The 17,752-nt window shown below is 44.7% G+C and overlaps 2 protein-coding genes across 3 annotated transcripts; one reads left to right on the forward strand and one right to left on the reverse strand.

Annotated features, from left to right (window-relative positions):
- Positions 1-4,950: 4,950 nt before the first annotated feature.
- LOC101756599 (heptahelical transmembrane protein 4) lies at positions 4,951-8,636 on the reverse strand. Of its 2 annotated transcripts, none has more exons than XM_004962844.4 (3): positions 8,084-8,636; positions 7,661-7,964; positions 4,951-5,924 (listed from the first exon to the last, which is right to left on the reverse strand). In XM_004962844.4, the coding sequence occupies exons 1-3, from the start codon at positions 8,401-8,403 to the stop codon at positions 5,274-5,276; spliced, it is 1,275 nt and encodes a 424-aa protein (XP_004962901.1). In that variant the 5' UTR covers positions 8,404-8,636; the 3' UTR covers positions 4,951-5,273. The 2 variants fall into 2 exon arrangements, with proteins under 2 accessions (XP_004962901.1, XP_004962900.1); XM_004962843.4 differs by having other exon boundaries at positions 4,951-5,948.
- A 3,367-nt stretch (positions 8,637-12,003) lies between these two features.
- On the forward strand, positions 12,004-15,927 carry LOC101757268 (F-box protein At3g12350). Its single transcript, XM_004962845.4, has 2 exons — positions 12,004-12,909; positions 15,198-15,927. The coding sequence occupies exons 1-2, from the start codon at positions 12,148-12,150 to the stop codon at positions 15,633-15,635; spliced, it is 1,200 nt and encodes a 399-aa protein (XP_004962902.1). The 5' UTR covers positions 12,004-12,147; the 3' UTR covers positions 15,636-15,927.
- The last annotated feature ends 1,825 nt before the right edge of the window (positions 15,928-17,752 follow it).

The raw sequence follows: 17,752 nt of genomic DNA on the forward strand, positions 1-17,752 counted from the left end.
AAAGTGAAAGATAAAGAGGATCTAGTGGAGCGGTAATTTTTCACCAACTCTCGCAATAAGGTACAGCAGATCCACATTCTCCAAAGCATGCAACTACAATATTGAAAGCCAAAGAGCATGGGGAAGCAATCTAATAATTGAATTTAGCAATACAGGGAGGAGACCAATGTTAGACGAACATGAAGAGAAGGAGGTGCCGAATGCCGCCTCAATGGAGCAGCCTGGGCATGCGCCGCTTCCTCAGTCTTCTTTGCACGTACTCGAGCACAGCAGCTGCCGGTGGTAGCCTCGGGGAAGCTGACGGAGAGATGGCTTCGAACCATCTGCAGCTTCAAGCCCGTCGCCGAGGAAGCCCACCGCTCGTAGCCGAGGTAGCCCACCTCCAGTCAAGCTTGACGGTGCTGCTGAGGTCGTGCTTGCTGTCGCCGCTGTAGATCTACTACGGCTATTCGACGGGAAGAAGAGAGGGGAGTAATTTTGGAATTACCAGGTGGGATGTGGGAAGCTTGGCTCCCCTCTTTTATTTATATATAACGGGGGAGGACCTGGAGGATGAGTGGGGAATTTAAAATTTCAGATCCCACCTTTGTGTTCAGTAGCGGGAAACAAAACTCTTTGGAAACTGCCACAAGACCTGAGTCACTGGCACGTTGGAGTGACCTTATATAGACGAGCGGTTCCAGAAGGGAGTCTGGGACAGTCCGTGGCATCATGGCATTGATAAGCACTCCAAGGATTATCCTCCTTTGTAGAATCATGTCTGCAAGATGATCCGACTATTGCATTACAAATGCTCTTCAGTGCAACAAATTAATGTACTGTTTCGACTGTTTACATGATAAAATACACTTAAATAATACATTAAAACTACATCGGATCCTGGCAGTGGCATCCTAATATCTACTCGACGTTCTTTAAAGAAAGTACATGGATCCTTTTGATAACTTCAGGATGGTGGTAACACACGAACACAAAATCCTCTATGAGAATTCCGTCCGGCGAGATTAGCGCTATGAGAGACATGCACTTCTCCTGCAATTGGGTGCAGTTAGTCTCAAATGCCCATCCTAGAAATGTGGTCACAGTTTTCTCACACGCCATGTCCCACATCTTTGACGCACAGTGCAACTTCAACTGTTCGACGCAGTACATGTCAGCGAGTGAGAGTAACACGAGCCAGGCGTTGACAGGGGTGTCCCATAAATTAGCCTCCTATGGGAATGATCCTTCGCAAGCGTATTTGATCAGCAACGAGAAGCTAGTAGGGTTAGTGTCTTTAATTGAAACAGTTTCTGACTTTGACTCCACTCTGCTGCCATAGAGAAATGCCTCCACCACACGAGATAGTGCTGCCACATCACTCATCTTGCTCGAATCACTCGGCCGCCTATGTCGAAGATGACGTCCACAGGGGCTTGGGCTGCAATTGTTATGCATATGCTTCTGCCTACTGATGGAGGTGGAACTTCAATGCAGTCGTCCTCTAGTACTATAACAATGCAGGATATGTTTACGCAACTGGAATGGTCCCACACATATTCAATCTCACGATGCCCCATGAGGCAGTTAATGCCATGTTGTAGATTCCCATTCCTGAATTCAAGTTTCTTTAAATCTTGAACTCGAAACATATCATCATAATCTATTGCGTCTCTAGCCACCGCACGGAACAGGACTCATACCTACGTGCAAGCATTCACAGGGTTAACCATTGGAGCGTATATGTGAGCATGTGTATTCATAGCAATGAGACACCTACCTTTTGCGCGTTGTTCATCAGAACGAGGATGATAGAAATTCCTTCTAAATCTGCTGGTGGCTACCACGGATCATGAATACCCGTAGGGTAGCAATGTATCCTTCATTGACGGCCTCCGATCATGAATGTACTAGATTCCTTGTACTGACCAATAGTTCCTTCTACTTTTGCGTATTCTTCCTTCCACTTCCTTGCATCATAATTGTTGTAAGAATTTTTCATTTTTAGCTCCTTCATCAATGCATTGTTTCTCATTTTCTTCCTCGTGTTCATCATGGAATTGGTTGCCTCCCCAAAGTATCGCTTCATCAAGTGCAGCTCACAAGTTGTGTCATTGACCTCCTTCTTAGCAATTATCCATGCTTCTTCCCACGACCTTGCTTCCTCTTCAGCTTTTTCCTTCCTCTTCATCAGCTTCACCAGAACACCTTTAGTCCTAGCATCCCATTCAGGATCAACCCACCTAAACGACGCGCATTTCATCCCTTCATTCTATAGACACCAATTATGTTCATACAATTCACCATTTACAACACTAACATCAAAAGTAGAAGCAAGGTTTATTAGAATTGAAATAAGTTATCATTTACCTCATAGCAACATGCATACCAGCGTCCAAGGTTGTCAAATATCCAATCATACCTCACATAGAAAGGCAACCCGTGCTTGCACTTATTTTCAGGATCCACAATGATAACATCACGATCAGGTGATGGCAAGCTGTTGCTATCAGTGGCTCCAAGCACCTATGGAAGCTAATAAAATACATGAACCTACCAAATTATAAAGTACTCCATCCATTTCAAATTATCGGTTATTTTAGCTTTTCTAGATACATAATTTTTGCTATGCACCTATGGGAGCTGATTCTTTGGGAGACGTGATTTTGTGGCTGAAAATTATTCTCTTTGATTCTCTAGCATAAACTCTTAAAATCAGGATGGAAAATCACTTCATAAACTATAGCCTATCAACTTTGAACACCAATTGGAATGCAAATCTAAGGGTACGATGAAATCGGAATCTAGTATCTTCAACTCAGATCCCCAAATCCAGAAATCCCCTTCCCTAGGACGAAAGTAGCGGCACAAAATAGGGGACTGGCCTAACTGGAGCTCCTCCTCATCCTCCCTTCGCCCCTAGGTCTGCTAGGATTCGCCATTCCTGCTGCAGGCGGTTGCAGATCTGCGCACCGACGCTAGCTCTAGTCTTTGCCACAGCTAATAGGAGCATGGTGCCGGCAAGTCTCTTGCAGTAGTGTACGTCGTGTTGAGAAATGAGAAATATATCCCATGCTTGGGCCTGCAAATGGCATGTTGACCACACTCATTAGAACCTAAATATATAAAATGTGTCCTTTTGAAAAACATACATAGTTCATATCTCAGTGGTAGTGCTATCTCAACACATTCAAGAGGTCAAATGTTCGAGCATTGTCATCGATATTGTTTCCTTTTTATTTTTCTTTCTTTTTTTATCTCAGACTAACATAACGTACCAAAACTTCTACCACCAACTCACCTGAAACTTATATGTGTAACTCAGTTGCGGTAAAGACTTCCCATTCGATCGGTAACAGGTTCGATCCATGGGAGGAGCACGTTTTCCTTTTTATTTTACCGTCCTATTTATCAGCTTAAACTTACATGTGGGATCTTGGTTGGTTTATGACATTTTCGCGAATCTTATATCGTCACAAAACCACCATTTAACAGCAGGTGACGATTTCTTTTTGGCTAGAGTGGCACATTTTATGACGTTCCGTAATTTTATTACTAAATTTGCTCAAATGTGAAATTTTATGACGTTTTCAGCTAGAAATGTCATAAATCTATGACGAGAATAAATGTGTCATAAAATTTTCATCATAGATCAACACATTTCTTGTAGTGAGAAGAACGTGACATTGGCGATTGTGACGGTGCGAGGGTTGAGGCTCGCTAAGACGGGGCCGGCTTGTGTTGGCGACGACGATGGCAACGGCGCAGGCAGCGGTGCGTTTTCGGTGGAGGCAGTGGAGTCTTGGGAGGCGATGGAGTACAGAGAGGCATTGTGGATCAGGAAAGAGGTGTACGTGAAGGCTGCGTGCAGAGGGGGAGGTGGAGTTTGAGGCGTAAGGAGACGAGCGAAGGATGAACAACCCTGAGATGTTTACCAGTTATCACGGAAGGAGAAACTTTGATCCGAGATCACGGAAGGAGAAACTTTGATCCGAGGGTAGGAATCGACCACAGCGAGGGCTATGGGGAGGGCGATGGAACGGACCACAAAAACGTCACCTCGTTTTTTTTAGCTGCAGAGATTGGGGCACTCACCATCCATCCCTAAACTTCAATGCAACGTACCCCCTTTGTTTAGGGGTTGTTTGGATCCTGGAGCTAAAATTTAGTCCGTGTCACATCGGATATTCAGATGCTAATTAGGAGGACTAAACATAAGTTAATTACAAAACTAATTGCAGAACCCCTAGGCTAAATCGCGAGACGAATCTATTAAGCCTAATTAATCCATCATTAGCAAATGTTTACTGTAGCACCATATTGTCAAATCATGGACTAATTAGGCTTAATAGATTCGTCTCGCGATTTAGCCTAGGGGTTGTGAAATTGGTTTTGTAATTAGTCTATGTTTAATACTCCTAATTAGTGTCCAAACATTCGATGTGACAGGAGCTAAAATTTAGTTGGGGGATCCAAACACCCCCTTAGTTCCAAAGCACGAGTCATTTAATTTTATACTAAATCAAACTTGTTTAATTTGATAAAGTTTATAGACAAAAGTAACGACATATACAGCATCAAACTAGTCACGAAATATATACTGGTAGTGTATTTATAATATTATGGAAATTAATATGTAGTTTTGTATAAACTTAAAGTTAGAAATGTTTGACTTAAGATAAAAATAAAATGAGACATAATTTACAGCGGAGGTACTACGCTGCATTATTGAAGTGTAACAATTGCAGATAAAAACCAGACACTTTTTTTATATGCTTTTCAGGGACATATTGGCTTTGGTTCTAAACTCTTTTGCAGCACATTGATGACTGGTCGAGGCATGCGGTCTTTTAGATTCTAGAGCTGTGCACTGATTGTGGATTGATGCCTCTCTTTTTAGAGGAGCTATTTTCATTATCTTTTTTTTTACTCTGATTGCCTGATGTTATTTCAGATAGGGAAAGATAGACATGAGTAGTAATTTGTTTACCACATTGATCTCAATCAGTGCACAACAAAGAATCATCTCCATGTTATATCTACTATTAACCTACCAGGTAGCCTTGTATACACCCCATACATCTGTAGCACGAGCATTGACATCTTCCCTTCCTAACAGTCCACCTAACGAAACCTTTTGAACTTTGCGACCTGACATGCATCTGGCGGACCCACCTGTCATTCTTCGGTCACAATTAATTCGTTGAGGAGGCCTCTTCTTGCTGACTCAGCACGTGCACGTACGCGCGCGCACGGCGCCACGCCGCCGCCACCGGCGGCCGGTTACTAGCAGTCTAGCACTTGTCGACGTCCCTCCACTTGAGGTACTCGACTCCGGCGAGGTAGTGCGCGTACGCGCCGGCGACGACGAAGAGGTGGAACAGCTGGTGGCTGTGCCCGACGAGGTCGAACCTCCCGGGCGCCCACCGCTCCGGCACCCGCGCCGCGTAGACGACGACGCCGAGCCCGTAGAGCGCCCCCATGAGCGCCTCGTACGCCGCCGAAGCCACGGCCCCCGGCGCCGTGCCGCCGTAGATCACGAGCTTGTGGGCGATGGGCACCACCCCCGACGCGCCCATGCAGGAGAAGAGGGCGGCGCGGAGCGGCCGGAGCTCGGGGGCCTGGAACGCCGGCACCAGCGACACCGTGGCCGCGGCGGCGCCCAGCGCCGTGATGGAGCCCATGTAGAGGCGCTGCAGCGAGGGGGCGCAGAGGAAGGAGTAGTAGGCTAGCGGGTAGAAGGAGGTGACGATCAGGGCGGCGATGCCGGCGTAGTCGAGGCGGAGCGTCACGTACGCCGTGCGCTCCGAGTGGCACAGGATCAGGTGGCACGCGCTGCTCGTCAGCAGGCACACCATCGCGCCGGCGAGGTAGGCGAACAGCGGCCACCGCGTCACGGGCTCGCCGGCGGCGACGAGTGCGTCCGTGGCCGTACCATTAGTGTCCTGCAGATGCAGTCGTTGTCGGATCTACGACAGTAAAGGATGAAACAGTAAAAAGTGAAGGGGGAAAAAATCTTACAAAGGAGGAAAAAATCTTATAAGGAACTGAAGTTTTAATCACCAGATTCATTTACTACAGTGAAACACAGTGGATGATTCAAGAGCAGTTTTCAGGTTACAGAGACTTCAACTGGGTTTGTTACTGAAACATGATGCTAAATATACTACTACTTGGTATATCTCGTGCAAAGCCTAAAATGCACACTTGATTTGCTACAGTGCAATGGATTTGTGGTCCGGTGTGCTCTTGCTTGCAAGTCTGCCCTTCTGTATGAGTTCCCAAAGCAGAGATCCAGAAGGTACAGGGCATGCATATATGGATGCTTGGCCACCATCTAAAAAACAATGCATAAGCACGCGCACATTTATTTTTATTTTTTGCCTTATTTGTTGTTCGACCGAAATCTTATGATTGGGCCGCGGTCGGAAGAGAAATCGGTTAACAAAATCCCCACAATGTTTTTATCAACAGGCATTGTGTATGCAGATGGGATTTGCATGTTCAGTTGCAAACACAAAACTCTCAAAGCAAATTGGAAGTGTTGCTGTCTCAATGCACGGCTGCACGCATCATGCAGCTATCATGATTATAATGGTACGGTTGACCACTACAAACCAAGGCTTGCATAACCCAATTTGGTTGTTTTCCGTCACATCCACAGAAAAGCAGCTGCAATTCCACTACTCCACTGAAAACCGTTGCATGTATGTATCAATCACTTCCAGTTTGAGACACATTTGCAAATTCCAGCTGGTTCATCACCCAACTAATTTCAATTTTCTGTTGTCATGGCTCATAACTGTTTTAGTACTACCACAACCTGTAACACTCTGGCTGCCAAAAACATGAAAAGATTGGTTGGTTGGAGTAAACCATAAAAAAAAGAACAGTACTATTGTTTGTACCAGCCGGATGAAATTATGAAAACCAAACAACAACAACTAAAGCATGCATCAACAAGCTTATTAAGAACCCTAGCTAGCAGGGGAATGAAAAAAAAAAGAAAAGGACTTGCTGGCGTTGCTGTGTGTAAATGCAATGGAGATGCAAGCCTGCCAGCAGCCAGCAGCCCATTAAAGCATGCCAACTAACCCCAGGAGTTAATATGGAGGCCACCTACCTGAGATCAGTACCACCCTGACAAGCCACATCAACTAGAGCACATAATCACATGATACTGACAGTCTACTCCTTTTGCTACAACCTCTAATAAGGTCAAAGTCTAAGACTAAATTAACGAGCATATAACTACTCCCTCCCATCACAAAAGAGCATTGTTCTGTAAATCATTACCAAAACTAGAAAACCACTTTGAACACTAAAAATTGTAAAAAAAAACTCAACCACGGGAGGAGACTCCTCCGGGCTTTGTTCTAAGAAGATGACGTGCTTCGAACCCGGGTCGGTACAGGAGTTTCATCGACTCCCGGAGTTCAACGCTCTAATAGGTCCACGTGAGAAGCTTGGCAATTGTAGAGCAACATCGACGTATGGCCAAAATGCTTTTCCAGATGAATCTAACCATATCACGAGCTTTTAAAAAGCATATTGTTGGTCAAAGTTTAAAAATGTTGAGCACATGCAACCCAAATAACGACACAATTTGTGACTAGAGGGAGAATAGTACATATTGGCTATTAATTAACAAGCAAAGAAATGATAGAAATTTAACCAGTACCTGGATCTGGATGCCATGATGAACGTGAGAGGAGGATGTGTTGGGCGGACAGCTGGTAGGGATCTGCTGACCGTCTTCAGACAAACCAGCCTCTGCAGCCGCAGATGGTGGCAGCAGGAAACACGCTGCGAGCGCCTCGTGCCTCAGCGCCACCGTCATGTTGGCCATCTCCACCAGATCTCCCCAGTACGCAGCCCTGCTACGGCTACTACTCCAGCTACTGCTGTTGCTGTTGCCGTCCCTTGGGATCACCATTGCCGTGAAGATTGTCAGGCACAAGAACAGCAGGAACCCTATCAAATGCCTGCAGGATTAACAGTAAATGTCAGGCAAATATGTGCAGGAATCGATTAGTGTCTGAAGAAGATCAAGGGTTGGGTAAGAAGGAACTGAATTGTGGAGATCATGAGAGGAGGGACTTACGACCAAACGTTGAGGGTCTCGTTGTGGATGGAGAAGATGCTGAGGATGGTCTCCTTCATCGGCCACTCGCACCGGTAGTAGCCGTGGATGAACTCGTTGTCCTTGAGCCACTCCGGCAGCGCCTCGTACCCGATGAGCTCACACTTCTTGCTCTTCTTCTCCTTCTTCCCGTCATCGGCGCCGCCATTCCAAGGTATGCAGGAAGAGGTAGTGGTAGGAGAAGAAGCCATGGGTGAAGTTCCTCCTCCAAGCTCTCCGGCACCTCTTGGTTGCAGGCTTGGCTGGTGCGGTGGCCGCCCTTGGCCTTTCTTCTTGCACATAACACCACAGCAATGTGGTTGTGTAGCTCGTCAAGACAAGGAACCATGCATCAGAAGCAAGCTGCTATATGCTGGCTGGCAATGGTGGTTGGCTTGTGCAATGGTATAGAGATAGAAGTTTTGTGTGTGGCGAAGTGGACGTATGTGCCTCTCTTTATATGCATCTCTCTCTCCCTCCCAGCAGTCTTCTCTTGTGCTTGGAGCCAATGTTGCTCTATGGAGCCAAACAAGGAGTGCAAAAGCAATTGGGATCTTTTGAGACCACATACTAATAATATTCCAATTTGAGTAGTTGATCCCTCCACGTAGATGCCAAGATTCCCGTATGGCTATGTGACCTAGTAGTTGGGGTTGTGTTGATGTGAGAAAGGGAGAAGTGGTTGAAATTGCTTGTCCCATACTCCCATGTGTGTTCAAGAGGGAGGAGAAATTTAAAATCTGTCCTATGTGTCCCTTTTCTGTTCTTATGAAGTACTATTATTGTATATATTTACGACTTTCTTGCAGGATTTGGTTTATTTGCATGGAGTACTGAACACTGCCGCTGCGCGGTTTCTTCCAAGAAATCAAACGAGCAAGATCGATCAGATCAAGTTTTCTTTATTGCTGTTGGTTTGTTACTCGATGGCGTATCATCATCTAAATACTGTTTTTTTGGAAAAGAAATCATGTCAGGAATGGATAGGTGGAGAATTAAGCAAGAAAGGTTAGTCGCAAAACACACGCAACAACACAAACAAGAATTAGCATTAGGAGAACTAATCACCAAACCTTTTTCCTTCAGTCGTTGGCGCCCTAGAGCACTGACCACGCGGTAGCTGTCAACTCTGTTCCCTTTTCAATTACTACTACCTTGTAGTGCTGGCTGGGCTGTCAAAATTCCCTGAACCGACAGATCTGATGCTGCACATGCGTATGCTCCAACCTGATGACATTGTCCGATCGAACGCTGTGAAAAAGCTCAGTATGCAGTAAACAATTGCAGCAACTACTTGGGAAATGGCATTCTCTGTTCTTCAGAGTACTGGACATGCGTGAGCAGGGAGCCACGGACATATTAATTGAGCTAGGCAGTAGGTTACATCAGGGTGAAAGGACGAAGAACTAGAATGGACAAGATCTGCAGGATTGCAGTGAAAGTTTTGTAGTGTACATTAGTTTTAGACCCTGCTTTAACTACAAGGAGAATCAGTATCAACTAACAAGAATGTGAGATGAGAACATGCTTTAGTAGTATGTATGTGTGCTACTGACAAACTAGGTTTTAATTTAATTAGGAACTATTGGTATGTTTTTGTCTGCCGAGTAGCTAGGCTAATTATAGATTTACTCCAGCATACTAGTAACTAACCTGGTTTTATTAGAATATTGGTTCGTCCTAGGATCCAATGCGTGAGAATTTCATTAATCAGACTACTGGGGTCCATCACCCAAGTTTAGTCATATGCGAACCGAGCTGCAGCTGTGGCCTCATCCATCTTGGCTTTGAACATATAGGTGTTAACATTTTTTCTTATTAAAAGGTGATGGGCTAGCTGTTCCCTCTTTTGTCCAAAAAAAGATTCATATGCTTCATTTGATCATGAAAGCATGCAGTTTTGAACTTACATTTCGCCAATTTTTTTGAGACTTTTAAAATTAAATTTAAAAATTATCAAAAGATCAAAATGACTTGTTTCAGAAAGTACTTTTATACTGTTAATCATGATTGCATTGGACACTTTTAGCTGCACCTTACACTCCCGTTGGCTCTGGGTACGAGTGATCCTACACCCCCAAGAAAACTTGGCTCAGCATTGTAGAAACACATTATGTATCAGGGTCGGTTTCTAGCTTATATAATGAACCTTTATCCGGTCTGTGCATTGTGCCGTCGGGTCGGGTGCCGGAATCTCGACAACACCTATTCGCAGAGTGTCGTTTCACAAGGTGGATTTGGGCTCAGATGTCGGTTTGGATAGGTTTGCCGGCGATGCATCCGGATGAATGGGATTATGGGAGCCAGTAGAATCTGTTCATGACTGGTGGAAGGCGAGGGCGAGGACGACAGGGACAGCACGCAAAGGAATGAAGTCGATCACTATTTTGATTTGCTGGGAAATTTGCAAAGAGCGAAACGCTCATATTTTCAAGGCACCGTCCATGGCAGTTGCTACAAGAATTAGAGATGAGATTTCAAATTGGATCTTGGCGGGAGCAAAGTACTTAGCTAGACTTGTTCATACTTTGTAGAGTTTTTTCCACCGGATTTTTAGTTTTACCATTTGTAATTTCCATCTGACACTCCTTTTTAACAGGCAACTCTCCTGCCAGTTTGTTAAAAAAATATAACGAACCTTTGGCTTATTCAGCCGTCAACGAGGAAGAGGGGAAGACCAATCACTTATCGGGGCATCCGCCATCCAGACTTGTGGAGCTTGGAGACAGGGCTATGAGGCTAAAAAAATACTTTTAAAGGTAATAGCACAAGGTATTTTCAGCACACCAACCACATAAAAGTAGAACAGTAAAGGGCTCCTCACAAGGTGACAAATAAGTTTTTAAAGGGAATAGCTGATATGAGTATTATAGAAACCGAATCACTCTTGATCTACTTCCAAATAAGTTTTTTTAGAAGGCTCCTTCCAAATAAGTTGAACTGTCTCATTATTCTTTGTACTCCCTCCCTCCAAATTGTAAGTCATTTTGCTTTTCTGATTCATAGATATTATTATGTATCTAGACATAGTCCCTCCATCCCTGTGAAGAGTGTCCCTTTAGTTCTGTTTTAAGTCAAACCATCTTATATTTGATCAAGTTTATATAAAAATATATCAATGCTTTTGATGTCTAGCAAATTTCATTAGATTTGTTATGAAATATATTTTCATAGCATATCTATTTAGTGATATAAATATTGATACTCTTCGTTATAAACTTGGTCAATTTTAAAATAGTTTGACTTAGGGCAAACATAAAAGGACACTCTTTGCGGGACGGAGGGAGTGTATATCTAGATGCATAATAATATCTATTAAATAGAAAGTCAAAACGACCTATAACTTGGAACGGAGCGAGCAGTTAAGAGTCGTGAAAATAAGAACGTTTCAAGTACAGAGGGGACAACCAGCTCGATTTATGGAAATGATCAAGGGATGAGGCTTTTGTAAGGATTGTTGGAGGCCCAAAGAATGGCCAAGAAAATGAGACGTCCCAAGTCCCACCGACCGCTCGAAGAGATTATTTCTACTTCAAACTCTTTTTCTTGTGCAATCCCTTTTGCCCGCTGCCGACCTCAGCCACGCGCGCGCGCCGCCGCCGGCACCACGTCACGTGACGCGCAGCGCCGTCCATCCTCCTTCCTCCATTCCTCTGCTCCCGCAACGAAACGGGCCCCACCCCACCCCCCTCCCTTCCTCAAAACTTCCCCTCCCCTCCACCGGTTCGACCGGTCAGAAAATGCTGCACGCACGCGCCTTCCTCCCACGAAACTTACACACAACCGACTGACCAGCGGGCCACGCCACCGCACCGCCTCACACGGGCCCACGCCTCGGTGACATTGGCATCACACCCCCACCGCGCGGAACGCCTCGCCCACCCGCGGAATCCGCACCCGAATATTCCACTCGCTCCCTTCCCCCAGCCGCTCGTTCCTCTTCCTCCACGCCTCAGGTGCTCTCCGGTCACCCACCGCCCATTCGAATTTGCCAACGTGCACGCGTCGAGATCTCACGACCGACCCCAGATCAGAGCGCCGCTACCATGGGGAGCTCACCGGCGGCGGCGGCGGCGGGGCCGAGCACGGCGCTGGAGGACCTGCCGGAGGACGCGCTCCTCTGCATCCTCGCCTTCCTCGCGCCGCCCGACGCCGCCGCCGCCGCCTGCGCCTGCCGCCGCCTCGCGTCCGCCGCGTTCTCCCCGGCGCTCCCGCTCGCCCTCGCGCTCCGCCTCGGCCTCCCCTGCCCCCTCCCCTCCCCGCCCTGCCCCGCCGCGGCCCGCAGGCTCCTCCGCTCCCTCCACCGCCTCCGCCGCCTCCGCGGCCTCTGGCGCCGCCTCCCCTCCTCCTCCACCAACTCCCACTCCCAACCCCCGTCCCTCGCCACGTTCGAGTGGGCGGCGGCCCCGCGCGCCACGCTCGCGGCATCCCTCCTCGCCCCATCCACCCGCGGCGGCGGCGTCTCCATGTCCCCCTTCGTCACGCTCTCCATCGCCGACTCCGGGGACACGGTCGCCGCGGCGGCGGCGGCCGCCGGGGACGTGACGGTCTGCGTCAACTTCGTCGGCAACAACCACATCGTGGTGGAGGCGGCGGCGGCGGCGGGGGAGGACGAGGAGGTGGAGATGGTCAGCGGGTCCCCGCCCGAGGAGATGTACGCGCACTTCGCCAACAGGAGGAGCCCCGGGGCCGGGAGGAGGAGGAGAGCCAAGCATGGGAGGAGAGGAGCCTTCATGGAGCCCGAGCACTTCGTCAGGATCGCGGATGCTGAGCCCACCCAGGCGCGCCCGATCCAGGGCCTGTGGAAGGTGCTTCCTCTCTGCGCAGAGCTTGCTCGTTTGTTGTCGCACGATGTCCGAGCGGTGCTGTTTCTATTGCAGAGTTTGGTTGTTCCCGTATCATGCTTGTTGAGTGCTCGCGATGTAGCTGCTGTGAACCGTGAAATGATATTTCCTGTTCGTGCAATAGCCCACGAATGAGAGGTCAGGTAGTGCACAATTTGCTCGCCAATTCCATGAAGATGCCTCAGGGGGTGTTTGGATACACCCCACTAAAGTTTAGCACCAGTCACATCGGATGTCTGGATGCTCATTAGGAGTATTAAACATAGGCTAATTACAAAACTAATTGCACAGATGGAGTCTAATTCGCGAGACGAATCTATTAAGCCTAATTAGTCCATGATTTGACAATGTGGTGCTACAGTAACCATTTGCTAATGATGGATTAATTAGGCTTAATAGATTCGTCTCACGAATTAGCACAGGGTTCTGCAATTATTTTTATAATTAGCTCATGTTTAGTCCTCCTAATTAGCATCAGTTTAGCACCAAGTATCCAAACATCCCCTCATTCACTCTGGGTCAGGAACCTTACACCGTTGGATTGGGATTGAGTAGAAGATCAGTACCTTGCACCCTTTTTGTAAACATATAGGAGCAAGGTCCCTTCGTGCTTACAACTTCTCCATTTAAAGATCTGTAGTTCACATTGATTGGCACACATTACCAGCACAACTTTTGGACATCGAACTGAAAACTGGATGCAACAGTTTGAGTTTATATTGAAATATTGAATGGATGTTGCAAAAGAATTACATTCTCATGTCACAGTTTTGTGGAGTCAGATATGTCCACTCAGGTTGAAATTTTGCACATTCAGCACGTCTGCATTGACCTGCTTAGTGCTTGCTTGCCATGCACTTGCTTGACATATTTGAAGTTATGTGCTTGCTAAGCTAACACCTCTAGAATTTCTGGGATGGTTGTTTTTAATTGGCTCAATTGGATACCACTGTGGAGAGCATGAAGCTGTTTCTTTAGAGTTGACTATTGGTGTTGTTACTAGCCTGTTAATACTTTAAGCTGCATTTATATGCTCAAGCAGTCATGGACAGCTTTTAAATCTTCTGGGGTGTAATTTTTGCAGACAGGATTTGCCTGCTGGTGTTCATGTAGACTTTGAATCCTGTACTGTTTCCAGAATCGCTAGTCCATGTTGCAAATCAGGCTAGTCAAATGGCAAGCATTGTATATGGGATGGAGTTTTGTTTGCCAGCATTCCTAGTTGTGTCTTTCATGGTTTGATGACTGCTGTTTCATAATCCCTAGCATTATGGCCATTGTTGATTAACACAGAACTATGAACTGGAGTTCTTTAGCTTTACTGTGATTCGCTTGACCCTAAATTAATGTCACTAGGAAGCATACTAGTTCCAAATGTCAATATGGAAATCGGTACCCAGAACAACCCTAGTCCCTATGGATTTGGATACTAGTTTCATTGGATCTTAATACTTTAGAAGCTTCAAGAAATCTCATTCGGTCCTTCCGAAACATTTCTGGACAGCATACCCTCCATGGCTGGCTAGTTCCTAACGCTATTTGTATGTGTCAAAATAATCATGGTTTTCTGGGTTTCTTCTGTCAATGAAAGCTGGGGAATTAGCAGTTAAATTTTTCCCATATCAATATGTTATCAACTAGTTTTGTTTTATAAGAAAACCATTATGGAGGCTGGATAGAATTAGGTGCGCCTTTTGCTGCATATTATCATGGTGAATTAGTTATGGTTTATGTGATCATCCTCATTTGAAATCCTACAACATTTTGTGGTTGATGTTATCTTGTTTTTTCAAACGGTGATGTTAGATTGTTCAGCTTTTTGCGACTTGCCTCTTAGATTTGAAGCAGCATTTTATCATTTTATATGATTTGGAAAGTACAGGCTAATTCGTGCAACTGTGTAGCAGTTGTGATTCTCTAGATGTGAGATCTCAGGAAAAGTTATACATTATCACTAAAACTTATTAAATTTTCATCTCAGTTTTATCTTGCGAATGGTGAATGTCCACAATTTGGATTTTTTAAATGTTCATTATTTTTCGTTTCTTCAAATAATTGATTTCCTCCTGTTGTATAATTGGTCTTTTGCCATGCACATAGAATGCTGTTAGCTTAAGACAATGTTATTTTTTTAATTTCCAGTTTGAGGATTACTATATACATGGTTGTATGATTTATATATCATTAAATCACCTATTTTTTTAATAGTGGAGCTTTGCCATGCATGTTACGTTAACTTCCATGTTCTCCAGGGTATATGTGAGGATAGGACTCCGGAATTTTACCTTGTCGCCTATGATGACATTGGTGGAGTAACTTGTCGACGATTTAGTGATACAAGGGGCCAAAACTCTGGCTACTCTCCTGTCTTTTGGACGGCAGATACTACATTTCTTGAACCACCATTCTCCGAGCAAGAGCTGGATAATTATAGTAACCGCTATCACATCCAAGGTGTGACTTCCAACCATGCATGCTCTGAGAACAGGGTTATCTCTCGGATATTGTGCATCAATTCCAGTCATGATGTGGTTGATCCTCATCTATCGACCCCCTTAGATGACGCGAGAAGTGTGGAGGGAAGGATTTGGCTATATGAGGATGGAACCTTCGGGTTTGGATTTATTGGCAGTAATTCAGTTATAGATCTGAGGCATGTCTCCTCAGCTGGTTGTATTCTTGATACTTAACATTAAATCTGGGTCTTGCTGGCACATAATCTTTGCCAGCAAAGCCCTTGTACAGTACTTTTAGGGAAATTCAATAGTTGGCGTTGAGGCATGTTGCCTCCAGTTGTTGTACTCTTGATGCCAAGTCGCTGAATACGGGTACCGTCTGGCATGTAATTGCTGCTAGAATACCCATGTATCCTGATACTGAACCAAAACTTGGTCCCTTCTGGCATGTACTTGTTGCTAGAATACCAATGTACATTACCATTTCTTCATTGAATCCCAATAAATTGCAACTGTTATTTCCTCATTGGAGTTGGTACATCCTTATAGATGAATACTATGTCCTTGTTGCCAACTTTACAATCTACTCCCTCTGTCCCAAATTACTATTCGTTTTAGCTTTTCTAAATGCATAGCATTTGCTATGCATCTAGACATACGAACAATACCTAGAAAAACCAAAACGAATAGCAATTTGGGACAGAGGGAGTAGCAATTAAGAGATGTTCTGTGACTTCCTAACTTTCAAATGTCCTCGTCCATCATAGGAAGTTTGTTAAGTTGTCATTTACTACTGTCCTCTCTTGAGAAATAATAGGAAAGTTCCAGTTCCTGTTGGTGTTTAAGAAGTTTTCTTTGTCTTACATAAATACTTTTGCTAACTTGAAAAATCTACTGGTAATAGTGGTAGTGCCAGTTCCATAGCTGTATATCAACACAATTGATTTACTCATGTGGCACTGCTTTTTTGTTGTCTTTGTAAAAAAAAATTTCATCGTAGTTGCATCTTCCAAAGAGTAAGTCGCTCATTCAATTTAATTGTCCTGAAAAGCATCTTTTTCTGTGCAATCATTCCTCAAGTTTCTGGGGAAAAAATGCTGACAAGATTATTGTCTGGTCTCTCCATTATTCAAATATGTAGCTTAGGACCAAATATTTTGCATCCTTGTCATGTAACTTCATCTGGTTTTGATCTTGTGGTACAGTGATTTGCTTTTTCCTGCATACTTCGTATGTGGATGGCATTAATATGTCATGTCTTTCTAATAAGGCCTTTATATTTCTGCACTAGGTGGAAATCTGATCGGCAGAAGCTACTATCTGTTGTCATCTAATCTAATGGAAACCTGACTACATATGACTTGCTACACATCAAATTGGGTGAACAAATTGAGTCCCTTGCTTGTATTGGTTGCTGCTTCACTGGTAGGAAATGCTATTGCAAATTTGCAATATTGCTGCAGAAATAGTAAAATCATCTGCCAACTTTTGACTTTAAGCAGCAACAAGAATATATACAGCTAAGGACAGCTCTAGTGCATCAACGACACAGGCTTTATCATTTGTCTGCATGATCCAGAACAATACAAATTAAGATGTAGAGAACTTTTGCCTTTATCTATTTTATATTTTTCATAGTCCTGCCTTCTATTTCCTTATAAATAGGCATCACAAGATCAACAAAAGGTCTAAAGTCTGTTCATTGGGGTTGCTGACTTATAGAATGATTTTATGGTAATTTAAATACCTGAGTCGTACCAAAACATTTATGTTCAATATAAAATTTTGCATGGTTTCCACACTATGCACTGAGTCTTCCCTTACGGATATCTACTTGCAGTATTTTTACTGTACTACATCATTCATTCGTTCTGTACACTGGAGTTATTGTTGTCCCAGAACTTGCTTAATTTTGGTACTATGTATGGCAAATTCCTTACTTTTATCCCTTTATTATTTGTGTACATGCCAACTTAGATGTGCGGTCCAATTAAGGGCCCTCACAATAAATGTTACTGTCCTGTTTGCAAGAAAACAAATCAAAATGGTTGATGGATGGGTAATTGTCATGTTAGTTGGTCTTAGGGACAGTTAGTGAAGGAAATTGTCAGGATATTCAAGCTGGTGCAAGGGGATCTCAGTGGCTGGGCAATGACTGTCATGATTCATCATCACTTAGAAAACTAGTGCCACCTTGGATCCTCTCAACTTTATATTTCTTGGGACAGGTTCATTATCCTCCATGGGATCCTGAACCCTTTGTAAATAATACGTTTGTTATATTATCAGAAACAATAAAATGTGATGGTTGTGCCAATTTTGGATTCATTTAGGCAATTAAACTCGAAATA

Source organism: Setaria italica, chromosome III (assembly GCF_000263155.2).
Source record: "Setaria italica strain Yugu1 chromosome III, Setaria_italica_v2.0, whole genome shotgun sequence".
NCBI classification, from domain to species: domain Eukaryota; kingdom Viridiplantae; phylum Streptophyta; class Magnoliopsida; order Poales; family Poaceae; genus Setaria; species Setaria italica.

Excerpts from the sequence above, each read along its gene's own strand:
- LOC101756599 (XM_004962843.4), bottom strand. The coding sequence starts at position 8,403 with ATGTGCAAGAAGAAAGGCCAAGGGCGGCCACCGCACCAGCCAAGCCTG. Across the intron at positions 7,965-8,083 it reads GAGACCCTCAACGTTTGGTC|GCATTTGATAGGGTTCCTGC; the intron begins GTAAGTCCCTCC and ends TTAATCCTGCAG. Across the intron at positions 5,949-7,660 it reads ATCATGGCATCCAGATCCAG|ATCCGACAACGACTGCATCT; the intron begins GTACTGGTTAAA and ends TTACTGTCGTAG.
- LOC101757268 (XM_004962845.4), top strand. The coding sequence starts at position 12,148 with ATGGGGAGCTCACCGGCGGCGGCGGCGGCGGGGCCGAGCACGGCGCTG. Across the intron at positions 12,910-15,197 it reads CGATCCAGGGCCTGTGGAAG|GGTATATGTGAGGATAGGAC; the intron begins GTGCTTCCTCTC and ends CATGTTCTCCAG.